A 12,085-nucleotide genomic window follows, 5' to 3' on the forward strand; every position below is an offset into this window, starting at 1 on the left:
CGCTCTTCATGGCGGGGGAAGCGGCTCCGGTCCCTGCGGGCGCGGCCTCTTCTGAGCTGAGGGGCTGTGTTTACCCCGGGGTTATGGAGCTTTCCCGGGGAGGGGGGGATAAAGGTGGATGGGATCGTGCAGGCCTTTCCCTGCCGCCGCCAGCTTTGCTTCTGCTTTTTCAGTAAAGGAAGCTAAGTGGCTCTGAGGAAGATTTTCTTTGCAGAAGGGGCTGTTGGGCGTTGGAATGGGCTGCCCAGGGCAGGGGGGAGTCCCCATCCCTGGAGGGGTTGAAGAGTCGGGCTGACCCAGCGCTGAGGGATCTGGTGGGGTTGGGAACGGTCAGGGTGAGGTTAATGGTTGGACTGGAGGAGCTTCAAGGTCTTTCCCAACCGAGATGATTCTGTGAGTCTGTAACGTTGCCTCTCTTGGCGTGGGCCACCGGTCTGGCACCCCAGAGCCTGCGGGGAGGGGGCACAAGCGCCGGTCTGACCCTTTCTGCTGGGGCACACCGGCTGCTCGGCTGCACTGGGCTCAGAGCCAGCGGCTGTCACCTCGTCTCGCCTTCTTCCTCCCCGCTAAACCTTGTTCTGTCGGGGAGTAGCAGGAAGACGTTCGTCAGTTTTGTATTTCTAAGTGGCACCGTTTAAATCCCTCTCTGTGACGGGCTAGGAGAGCAGTTCAGTTTAGCTTTGGTTGCCCTGAGATTTTTTTGTTACCATGAAGATTTGGAACCGATTTGCTTAATCCGTTTCCAACACCGTTCACCACAAAAAAACTCCAAAAAACTATAAACTGGTCCCATTAATTTTGCTGTAGAAAATACACTTTTTTTTTTCCCTCCCCTTATGTTTTCTGCTTTTCTTCTTGGATTGTGGTTTTTAGCACTGGGGAGATTTCAGCTGGAGTAATGTGTCCAGCTTTGCCGGTAATGTTCCAAAAAGAGGAATGTAAATGAGTAGGAGGAGCCCTCACGGAGGGAAAAATTACTGGCACAGATATGTGCTCTCATCCCATAGACAGTTCTCTTGCTTTTCTTTTTGGCTCACTTTTAATGGTATTATTAAAAAATAATTATGGTCTGTCCTAAAGCAAGTTACAAAATAAGCTTTTTCTAAGAATTATTGCTCCCCCCCAAGTCTACCACCACAGAAAGGACAAAATAATACCCTAATGAGCTGTGAAGGATTTCAGATTTTGAGATGTGTGGCAGCAGTTGTGTCTCAAAGTTTGCTATTTATGAGGATTCTTTCTGTCGTGGTTCTCCCTTTAAGTCAGGGCACTTGTACTGTAATTTGTAAGAGTAATTACCCAAAGTCATATACTGATACACTCAATAAGAATTTAGAAGCATTCAGTGTTTTGGAAACTGATATTTATGCTTCAGTTCCAACCTGTGTATTTGGAAGTCAAAATGGAGATATCTATGAACAATTTGGAGGGTTAAGTTTTCTTGCCAGAAGCTGTTAATTGTTAAAAAGCCATGATTTTAGTTAGCATTTTTTACTTATGACTTTACAAGAATGTAACTCATGTTATTTTAATTTCTAATGCAGGAAGTCAACTCAAGAAGATGAAGCCTAATAAAGGAAAGATCTGCACTAGGGAGAGAGACTATGTATACAAATTCAATGCTGGAAATCAGCACTTAGTGCTTACCGTGCCTCTCAAATTCCCTGTGCAAGAGAATATTAGTCATCTGCACGGCCGTCTAATGCTTCTGCACAATCTGCCATGCTTTATAGAAAATGGTAAGAGTTGATTTCTTAAATTAGTGTCATATACTGATGTCCACAAGCATCTTACAACCTGCTTTAAGAAACCAGGATAAGTGTGTTTACTAAGACATTCTTAAAAAAAGTTTTTAAACCAGCAAAACATTAAATAAAATTACTGTCGGTACTAGCAAGTAAGGTGCCCAAGTAAAAGCTTTTCAGAAAAACTTTATTTGTGTGTTTCCTAGATGATTACTGATACTTCCACTGACATGCTTTATTGATGGACCGTTCTCTTCTTGTTATAATAGACCTGAAGCAATCTCTTAATAAGTTCATAGAAGAGGAAACTATAAAAGATTATGATAGAGAAGCTGAAATAGCTCTGGAAGCAGTGAAATCAGGAAAAATAGACATAAACCAGCTGGCAGATACTTGGGCTAAAGCTTATAAAGAGGTAAGATTAAGGCTGAAAAGTTAATATTCAGGACTTGCTTTGTGAGAGTGTGTGTGCATGTACAGACAATCACACCTGTGAAGAGGGAAAATTACACTAAAATTCAGTTTTACTGATCAATTCTTACAATTTTTTCTTTTTATCTGAATGTGATCAGTAAGTCTTCATCATACAAGTTGCCAGTCAGCTTTTTCCTGGATTTAGTAGAGTGAAAAGATACAAAATTGAAAGGTAAGTAACTTAGTGATATTCAGACAGAAATAGACATAAGGATTGTAGTGTATTAGAATCAAAGCATTAGATAGTAAAGTGGTACTCTTATCCTAAATGTTAGTAATAGCAATGAAGACTCCAAGGAGAAAGTGTATAGTTGGGAGAGACTTTTCTGCTCATTTCCTGAGTTCATGTGACTGGTTTATGTTACTTAGTGTTGATGAGGCTTTAGCTGGAGTAACGAATCCAGTTTTGCATGTGATCTTCAAAATAGAGGCATGCAAAAAAACTGAAGGGGTCCTAGCAAAGAGCAAAAAAGAATGACAGAAACTGCAGCATTTGAGGAAAAGTTGATAGGAATTGAATTTGCTTATCATGGAATATAGAAGAATATTGTGAAAAATTCCAAAACATATGTCTGTTATAAAGAGAACTGGAATTAAATCATCTGCCTTAATGAACGCCAAAAAATCTGTATTGGGGGAGCATGGGACTGTGATAAAACATTGGAAGACTGTACAATCTTCAGTGCTAGATGTTTCTATGAATAGGTTAGACTGAGCACAAGGGTTAGGATTAGATTATTTAGATTATTAACCTATACTTCAATGATACAATCTTAATTTGTCTGCTGAATCTGGTGGGAATGATTGCAAATCTAAGGAGTGTTTCAGTATAAAAGGACTTGCAAAACTGGCATCTCTGGGACACTTATTTGTTCAGTAAAAACGGCTTTTCTTAAATCAGTGTTGCTGATCAAATTCTAATGACATTGGAAGTTAGTCATCCTTTCTAGCAAAACAGTTTTGTTTCCACAGCTGATATTTTGGGCCCTATCTAAAATTAATCAATTGCAAACATTGTTGTAGATATTATTATGCTTTCCAAGTTGGTGATGTCTGAAAATTGGTAATTCCTCACTGTAGCCAACACCTTAATGTTTCTGCTGTTAGTTGTTTTGAAGGAGAAAGAATATGGTAAGGGAGAAAATGTTGAAGCTGAAGCAGAATACAGAAAGTTCAAATTAGATAATCAAAAAGATAAATCATGTGTGTTGAAGGTTGTGCAACAGTGTGCATGCCAGCTGGATTTGCACTACCATTATGAGGGATCCTTATGTCCTAAATGGTACCATATGCTTTAAAAATCTCTTATAATTTTTAGACAACGTTAGAATATGCAAAACCTGAAGAAACCAGCTGGGATGAAGATTTTGCAGATGTTTATCATGATCTGATACATTCTCCAGCTTCTGAAATGCTGTTAAACCTGGAACACAATTATTTTGTTAGTATCTCAGAACTAATAAGTGAAAGAGATGTGGAACTGAAAAAACTACGTGAAAGGTATTCCTTTTTTTTTTTCATTTTTCTTCCCCTTATCTTATTAAAGAGGGGTGCATACGACTGGGTGTATACTCATGGGACAACGTGTATCAACTTGCATTCATCTATGTAAGCCCTATTTCAGTTTTAGATTTCCCTCTTTAAAGTTATATAATACTTATTAATACTAATTGTTACTGTCAGCTATCTTATATTCTCCTCAGTCACTGAAAATAATAAAAGCTAAGGCCATCAAAGTAATACAAGGTTTGATTTCCATTGTTTTATCCACGTTGGAAGTGGTATAGCAATGTAAAGTGCTTAGGATATCTAGAAAATGAAGTACATGTATGTACCATGTTTTGCCTTTGTTATGGTGTAATTTAAATTAAACACTGGAAGTTCTGTGGGGGGAAAAGATGAGCAAAAAATCTTGAGCCAACTTTAAATCAGAAACTTGAATATGAAATTTAGGAAAGTCTATGTGGAATCCTGAGTTTCCGACTAAGCTTGAATAGCTGAAGGTGGCTGCTTTGCCCACAAGAGGGAACACTTACAATGCGGATTTTTCTTTCCTCTTTTTTTTTCTTTTTTTTCTACGGAGACTAGGTTGAGGAAAACGAATGCACACAAATATAGATATAGCATAGATATTAAATACTGTAGATGCTTGCAAGGTGCCAGAATATTCTAAGTAGGTCTGTTTTAGCATTCTAAGTGACAATATTCCTCTTGGATTGTGCGTGTTTAATCTCGCATTATACAATGCATATCTGTTTATATAGTTTCTTCTAGACTGAATCATACATATTTCTTTCTATAAATGTTGCCAGTAATGTGTTAGCGATGCTTTTTGCTGCTTATCGACTCTTCTCAAGTATGCATATAGAAGAAGGAGCAATTAATCCTAAGAGTAGTAATGCTGTAGAGCTCTGGTGTGATGTAGCTGTATAAATGACTCCAGTGGAATTTATCGTATCAGTCTGTTTTAATCAAGGAGCTCCATACGTTGGTGACAGCTGATGCTGTCCCGTATGAGCGTAGATGTTGTTCTGTTTACACAGAAACTGACTTGGAATCCCCGACCCTCAACTCAAATTTGTTTTGTGGGTATTCATTACTAAATCTGTGCCAGGGTAAATCGAATGTGAAAGACTAAATGAAGCCAGGGATGAAGAAGACTAAGGAGGGACTAGGTAATGGTTGAACTGATAATAGCAGGGCAACCCTTTAACTCCAGGTCCCCTTATTGCATGTAGTTTGAGCTGGAAGCTCATTTTACTATTAAAAATAGGTACATTTAGCCTCCTTCCTGGTGTTTACCTGTCTGCATCAGCTGTGGTCAGGGCGGGAGGAAAGCGAGGGACTGAGTAGGTACATTTCAAAAACTCTCCTACAGATAAGGATAGCGAAGTGCTACATTAGAGTATCTGGAGATACTGTTGTACCTTTTGAATAAATGTGAGGGCAGACTTCAAACGTACAAATTCCAATTCCAAAATGAGCAGATGGACAAAGTACTGCATGTCATATCTTCCAGCTTTGTGTTCAGTTGTACCTCTGCTTTGTGATGAGCATTGACCAGCTGCCTGATAGAGCTGATCATTGTATCAGTAACTGTATCAACAACAATAGGTGTTCTTCTACCAGTGTTTTTTAAAAGCGTTGCTTGTGGTAAATGTACATTTGCTTCTCTTTCAGACAAGGAGCTGAAATGGATAAGGTGATGCAAGAGCTAGGGAAATCGCTAACAGACCAAGATGTAAATTCATTGGCAGCTCAGCATTTTGAATCTCAGCAGGTAAACTAAGTTCAGTGCGCTAGAATACATCACGCAAATAATTGTCTTAAAAAGAAAACCCAAACCACTCAAATTATCACTGTCATATTGTTAGGATTTGGAGAACAAATGGACCAATGAATTAAAACAGTCTACTGCTATCCAGAAGCAGGAATATCAGGAGTGGGTGATAAAGCTTCACCAGGATCTAAAGAATCCCAACAACAGCTCAGTCAGGTATTTAATTCCTCTGCAATGCTTGCTTCCATCTGTAGTAGTTCAAAGTAATTGCTTTTGTATAATCTTTATTTCAGATTAGCCATTTAAACAGGGTAATCAAAGCAAATCAAAGGCAAATAAACCATCACAATTAAATATTTATATTTTTAGGATTTTTCTTCATTGTTGTAACCTTTCTGTACCAGAAAGTGTTGTAATTAAACTACAACTTGAGCTGAATAGGGTTTTCTCGTATTTTGCCTTTATTTACAATGCCTGTCTTTTAACACCATTTCACAAGGCTTTCTGTTACCACTTAAGGATGTTCTGCAGAATTACTTGTAGCTTAATAAATGGTAACAGTGTAGCATGTTTTGAATTAATAAACGTCTCTTTCTTGTTTTGTTTTGGTTTGCTTTATGTATGCTCACTGGATAGCTAAAAATGTAATTTTTTAGTCTGAACGCTTGTGATGAGAATGAAAAACTTTCTCACTGAGGAAATCACAGGGAACTTCAGAATTTGTATCTTGAAGAGATCCTTTTTTTTTATAATTAGTAACCAGCAGCTTTGCTACTGACAGGAAAATAGAAGAAGTAAAACCTGATGCTTTCTCATGCCTTGCATTAGTAGAAGAGCCTCTCTGAGTAGATTTAGGTGGATACAGTAAGGAGTTTATGGGAAATGCAACACCTTTGAACCACGTGGATGCCAGTGATAAGGAGACAGGCATGGATCATAATGCATGAAATACTTCATCACTTTCTCTTAAGTGTTTCCTTTTGGGATAAGGAAGACGAGTGTATGGAACATGACGGAAGAGATAGGAGGGGGAGTATATTGGAAGATGGTGCTGTAGGTTTAGATTTGTCACTACATTTCTCAGGACTTTGTGAATTTATATTTTGGAAGTCTTTCACAGTTCTCAGGTTAGTCTCCAAATGTCTTAGAACTGCATAGCTCACACTGCTGCAGTAGTGACAGTCTGCTCAATCTCTAAACCCAATCCTAAAATATTTTTCCACACAATTTTCATGTTGGCTTTGTTGATTATTTCCATGAGGCTTTAAAGATAGTGAAATTACAAAGGCTGTTCATATTTACCACTGTCAACCTCTTCCCGTGTTCTGGCCTTCTACTGCTGTGAAATAAGACCAAGGTGAAGTTGCTTAGAGATGAAGGCTAGCAGAAATGGACTGCTCAAAGTCCAGAGGCAAGGACCTCTGAGAAAGGGTGAGGAAGTTTTGGGTTCGTAAACTTGGATACTTATAGCACATGTGAAGTGATAGTATTTTACTCATTGTACTCGCATGCAGTAGCAGAAAGTGTGATCCCTCTGCTTGTGTTGAGTCCTGAAAACTATAGGTCCCTAATGCATTGGAAAATAATGCACAGGAAGTCCAAAGCAACACCTTTGAAGATTAGGCCCTTTTGAAAATAAAGAGAAACTTTTCATTTAATGCAGAAACAAATCGGAGAGATATTCATGTAGCAGAAACAGTACTGATTATATCCCTTACTACCAGATAGTTGAATTTAGGAAAAAAAATTAAAACTGATATATCTGAAACATTTCCTTCTAGTTTGAACACTCTGGAGCATTTGATCTGGCTTTTTTTAACCTCCCATTTTGTGTGGGAAAAAGAAATGTTTTATCTAATAACTCATAAATAAGTCTTTGGTATTACAAATAGCCTGAGAAGAAGAAATTTTTTTTTTCCTTTTATTCCTATGTTCTTGTTATAACTATGTATTGTGATTTATTTTTATTTCTCAATCTCGGAATGCTTTACAAATGAGCTAGGTAATGTAAATCTAACAGTGGAGTCTTACTTTTCCTGCTGGTGTGCTCCTGGAGTGTTGCCTGCCAGAATGGTAAAGCCTCAGCTGAGTAGAGTTCAGTCAAACAGGTTTAGTTTCTCAGTTTCCACAGACTAGCCAAGAAAACTTTGGATAGTTCTCACAAAATATTATTGGTCTTGAACAAAAATTAGGATAAACTTTTCAGTACGTTTCTTGTTATTTCAGTGATGAAATTAAGGTTCAGCCCAGCCAGCTGAGAGAATCTGTAGAAGGAAATGGAAGAATTTATGAAGAGCAAAGGCTGTTAGAAGAAAGTTTTACTATTCACTTGGGTAAGTAAACTGTCACCAAACCCAAACGTAATAACAGATGCTAATAAATAATGTATCCAAGGCATGTATTATTTATAGTATTTAACTGTCAATGTATATAACATATGCAGTTTGTAATTGTTTTGTATCTGTTCTTTATATTTGTAAGAGAAGTACAGCATGGTATAAAATGTATCAAACAGTATCTAGCTACCTGAAATATACTTAATGGAAAACATTCTAGAAGTAATTGTTTTATCCACGCTGGTAAGGTCACTAGTGTAGAAGGGCACACTAACATCAAAACACATAGTAGTTAAAAATTATATTTTAACTTTTCTTATGACTGGTGAGAACATGTGGTAACGTGGTTAATACCCACATGGTGGGTATTAAATTCAGTTCCTGCAACCAGTTAACAGAAAATAGATGCTTAAAATTTTTACTTTTTGTTTATGCAATAGAAAGTTCTTATGCTGTCTGTTTTGACTGCATTAATATTTCATCTGTAGCCTTATCATGGGGAACAAGGCTCACTTCTGGTATAGACAAGCCTTGCTTTGTGACAGTATGTGAAAATATTGCATTTTCTCTCTTTATAAATTGCTGATATATATGTAATTCTGAATGTTGAGTATTATTGATTGTATTTCCTTTAGATCTTTTTCAGAAAATTTAGGGGAGCACTTTGTTCCCTTACATTTTAATAACAGTCCCAAGTTTCCTCTTTTACTATATGTATTAAATCATTTATATTCCGCACAGGAGCTCAGTTGAAGACCATGCATAACTTGAGATTACTGAGAGCTGATATGCTGGATTTCTGTAAACATAAACGTAATCATCGAAGTGGAGTAAAACTTCACAGACTTCAAACTGCAATGTCTCTCTATTCAACTTCTCTCTGTGGCCTGGTTTTGTTGGTAGATAACCGTATCAGTTCATATAGTGGCATCAAAAGAGGTGAGTCCTCTGATGGGATATATTGTGTCAGTGAAAACCAATGTCACTTAAAAACTTGCTGTCTTCTCACAAAAAATATTCCCTGTAAAATTAAAATTTACTGTAGACCCTAATGTTTTGGACATGATATTGCAGAAGGGTAACAAATACAAAGAGAGATATGGATAAGGATGGGGGACTGAGTTGTGCTCTGATACGCTGTTATCTCTCATCTCTTCCCTAGGTTTTATGTTTGAGTAAGGAACATATTAGAGAGAACACTTCAATGCTGTTTTCCCTCCCTTTGACTTACAGTAAGGGGCTTCTAACTCTCTAATGTCAGATTAGCATCCTGATACCTATTTGCAAAGATGAAAATGAAATATGCTAAGATTCTAAATTGATAATTAAGTTTACAAAATTACCATGTGATTTAGATATCTGCAGTACTATGAATTACATGAAAAAAAAACCAAAAACGAACAATAGCAATATTACTTGCCTACTCCTGGAAACCTTGATTAGTAGCCATTTTAAGTGCCTGTCTTTTAAGTAACTGGACACTATGAAGGTGTTCTGTATCAAGGTTTACCAATGAAACGTGTTCATTTCTGTGCCAACTTTGGTCACTGAGCCTTACCCTGAACCACATAATTGAATTTCCCACCTTCCTCTTGAAGTTTTAAAACCAAAATACTTACACCTGAAGTGTCTTTTTGACTGAAGCCAGTATTACTTGTCATTATTCTAGCGTGCTGTAAAAAAAATACTTTGGTCGTTGATATTCTATGAAAACAGCATGGAATCAGGCTTGTAGCAAGAAGGAAAGGGAAGTGTGCCAGTAAAAATTGCAGTTGCACTTGTGCCGTTTATGGTTTCCAAGTTAATTCTGACAGTATTATTTCATACCTGTACTCATTTTCAGTTACTTTGTTTTTATCACTTAAATATTTAAATTAATAACAAATAGAGAAGATTTGGTTTTATGCTAAATCTTAGGTGGTAAGAGAAGATGGACATTTAAGTAATACCCTTAAACACAAAATTGCATCTTTTAGCCACCAGTTAGATCTTGCAGCCACAGCAGAGGGGAAAATAGGGACTGCATCACAATCTGTAAAATATAATCCTCAATAAATGTTGATTTGAGTTCTGAAGAGACTTTGGCACACTTAACTCTGGGGAAGTTCCACAGCTGTCTGCACCACTGTTCTTTTTCAAAATGTTGCAGAAATGACTGTGTCTCATGTGTCAGCATCTCTGACCTAGTCAGATATATTACTTTAAACCATTAGCAAATGTCTGGTTGTACTGAGACCCCAAACCACTCTGGGAGGCAACTGAGGTTTGGGCGCATTTTTTTTTTTAAATCCACTCTGTGGTGACAGTGGTAGCTTCTGGCAGAAGAGCAGTAATAAACACCTTTTGAGAGGAGAATTTGTTCTTAAACTGCTAAAGCTGTTTGTTGCAAGAGCACTAGCCAGAACCAATACTCCTTCCTAAAAGGCTCTTCAAGAAATAAATACACCAGGGGATTCAAAGGTTCATAAAATCTTCTGTAGAAGACCTTTAAATAATATGTTGATGCTGTTGTTTAAATAGTGAGGTTGTGGCTTGCTGGGTTACAAAAGTGGAGTAACAATTTTCTGCTTCCATCTTAAAGCTGGCAAAACCCACAAACCTAATAGCCTTTATTTTGTGATGGGTTAGGAGTTCCCTCAAGCCTGTGAGATTTTTCAGAGGTAGTTGAAGTAAATGAACTTCATGTGAGCACGCTATTTATCCAAACATTTTAAATTGTTTTGAGCAACACTAATTACTCAGCAGGCACTAAATGGAGATACAAAGTCCTGCAACTTGCTTGGTTGACTTTGTTTAGCTGTATCCTGAGGAAGCTTATGAATGTGCTTCATTTAGTGTATTTTGTTCCTTGTTGTGTCTGGGAAGTAGTTTGTTATTGCACCTTTGGTAAATCCAAAGTGGTTCCATTTGTCTCCAAAATTCAGGATGTATGTGACCTATTTGCAAGACTGAAAACCAATACTGCGATGTTTTCTGTATTTCTAACAAGGTGTAAATGGCAACTAGTAAACCTTTGAAACCTTTGAAATTGGATTTGGGCACATCTCTAGAAAACAGCCTTTCAACAGAAAGTTGAACTTACTTGTGAACTTTCAGTATGCTAATTCCATTTAGACTGTTTTTTTTCTAAGCTAGATGAATAGTTTCTTCATATACATTATATTTATGCATTGCCTAGCTCAAGACTTTTATATTAGGACTTTGTAAGGCTACCATGACTCAGGCTTTGGGTAGGTGTAGCACACTCAGAGATACGAAAACTAAAATTAACTTTAATTTAAAATTTAAATACAAAAGATTTTTCAGTTTGTTTCAAATAAAATGTCTTGTGACCTTATTTTATCTTGATACACACAGAAGACAGTCTTTTGGAGTATGAGCTGTTTCCTTCCTTGGTTTTGGACACCAGAGTTTAATAAAGCCTTCTGAAAATAGATTTTATGATGGAAACTTCATGTAGAAAGATAAAATACATTAAGATTTTTGTCTCTACCCTGATTGTTCCTGTTGCAGCTTGTTCACAGGAGTATATGGTGCTCTCCAGATAGGCAATCAGAGTACATTAAGAACTATTTAAGGAGGACTAGAGCAGGTACCTCAAAGTGGGAAGTAAATAGCAATTGCTTAGTATAGTCCAGCCCCTTGCTAAGTGCTTGTTTTGGCTCCTGGTGACTTCCCTTGGAGAGATGGCTGGACATCAGGATAAGGAGCTTACAATTCCAGTCGCAGAGGCAGTATGCAGTGATCCTAATTATAAGATTTCCAAGTCTGATATAATACTTGCTTATCAGGAAAAGGAACTCTTTTCAGCTGAAAACACTTTCTTTAGCTTTCAGAACCGTGTTTTGTGAACTAAAAGGAAAGAACTGTAATTCCAGCTTTCCAGATAAAGCTGTTTACAGATTTCATTAATAGTTCTGATATTTCAAAACAAGCTGGAATGCTGCTGTTGCTGTTGGAAGTATCTATTATGCATGTTTTGATAAATGTCACAGGTTGAAGGGCTGTTAGTAGTTAGACATAATTTTTAAAGCACAATTGCATTTAATGCACATATATTATCGCTGTTATTTTGGGGGGTTTTTTGGTCTGAGTGGTTTTGTTTGAAGAACAGCAACACTGAAGGTTACTTTTTTCCTCAAGCAATTAATTTATTTCAAAAAATGTTTTGTCTCTGCCATAAATTTTTTAGAATTTAGAGAGGAGTACAGTAGGGCCTTGTCTGGTTTGGGGCTGTCTCTTATACACAT

At 37.3% G+C, this 12,085-nt stretch overlaps 2 protein-coding genes across 4 annotated transcripts in view; one reads left to right on the forward strand and one right to left on the reverse strand.

The window, feature by feature from the left end:
* Positions 1-1,522, reverse strand: part of RAD51AP1 (RAD51 associated protein 1) — a 10,638-nt gene extending 9,116 nt beyond the window's left edge. Inside the window, exon 1 of the mRNA XM_026864220.1 lies at positions 1,508-1,522. Within this exon, the coding sequence (XP_026720021.1) occupies positions 1,508-1,522 (15 nt within the window). The remainder of the gene's footprint in view (positions 1-1,507) is intronic.
* The window catches only part of C1H12orf4 (chromosome 1 C12orf4 homolog), a 22,765-nt gene continuing 11,557 nt past the window's right edge, over positions 878-12,085 (forward strand). For 2 of the 3 annotated variants that reach the window (XM_026868186.1, XM_026868187.1), the window contains exons 1-8: positions 878-986; positions 1,545-1,739; positions 2,015-2,160; positions 3,538-3,719; positions 5,400-5,499; positions 5,594-5,715; positions 7,726-7,832; positions 8,577-8,774. In XM_026868186.1, the coding sequence (XP_026723987.1) occupies positions 1,562-1,739; positions 2,015-2,160; positions 3,538-3,719; positions 5,400-5,499; positions 5,594-5,715; positions 7,726-7,832; positions 8,577-8,774 (1,033 nt within the window). In that variant the 5' untranslated portion in view covers positions 878-986; positions 1,545-1,561. Of the gene's footprint in view, positions 987-1,544; positions 1,740-2,014; positions 2,161-3,537; positions 3,720-5,399; positions 5,500-5,593; positions 5,716-7,725; positions 7,833-8,576; positions 8,775-12,085 lie in introns of those variants that run through there. The other variant, XM_026868188.1, reaches the window with a different exon arrangement.

The sequence above is a fragment of the Athene cunicularia genome (genome assembly GCF_003259725.1).
Source record: "Athene cunicularia isolate RWA chromosome 1 unlocalized genomic scaffold, athCun1 chr1_part2, whole genome shotgun sequence".
In the NCBI taxonomy this organism is placed as follows: Eukaryota; Metazoa; Chordata; class Aves; order Strigiformes; family Strigidae; genus Athene; species Athene cunicularia.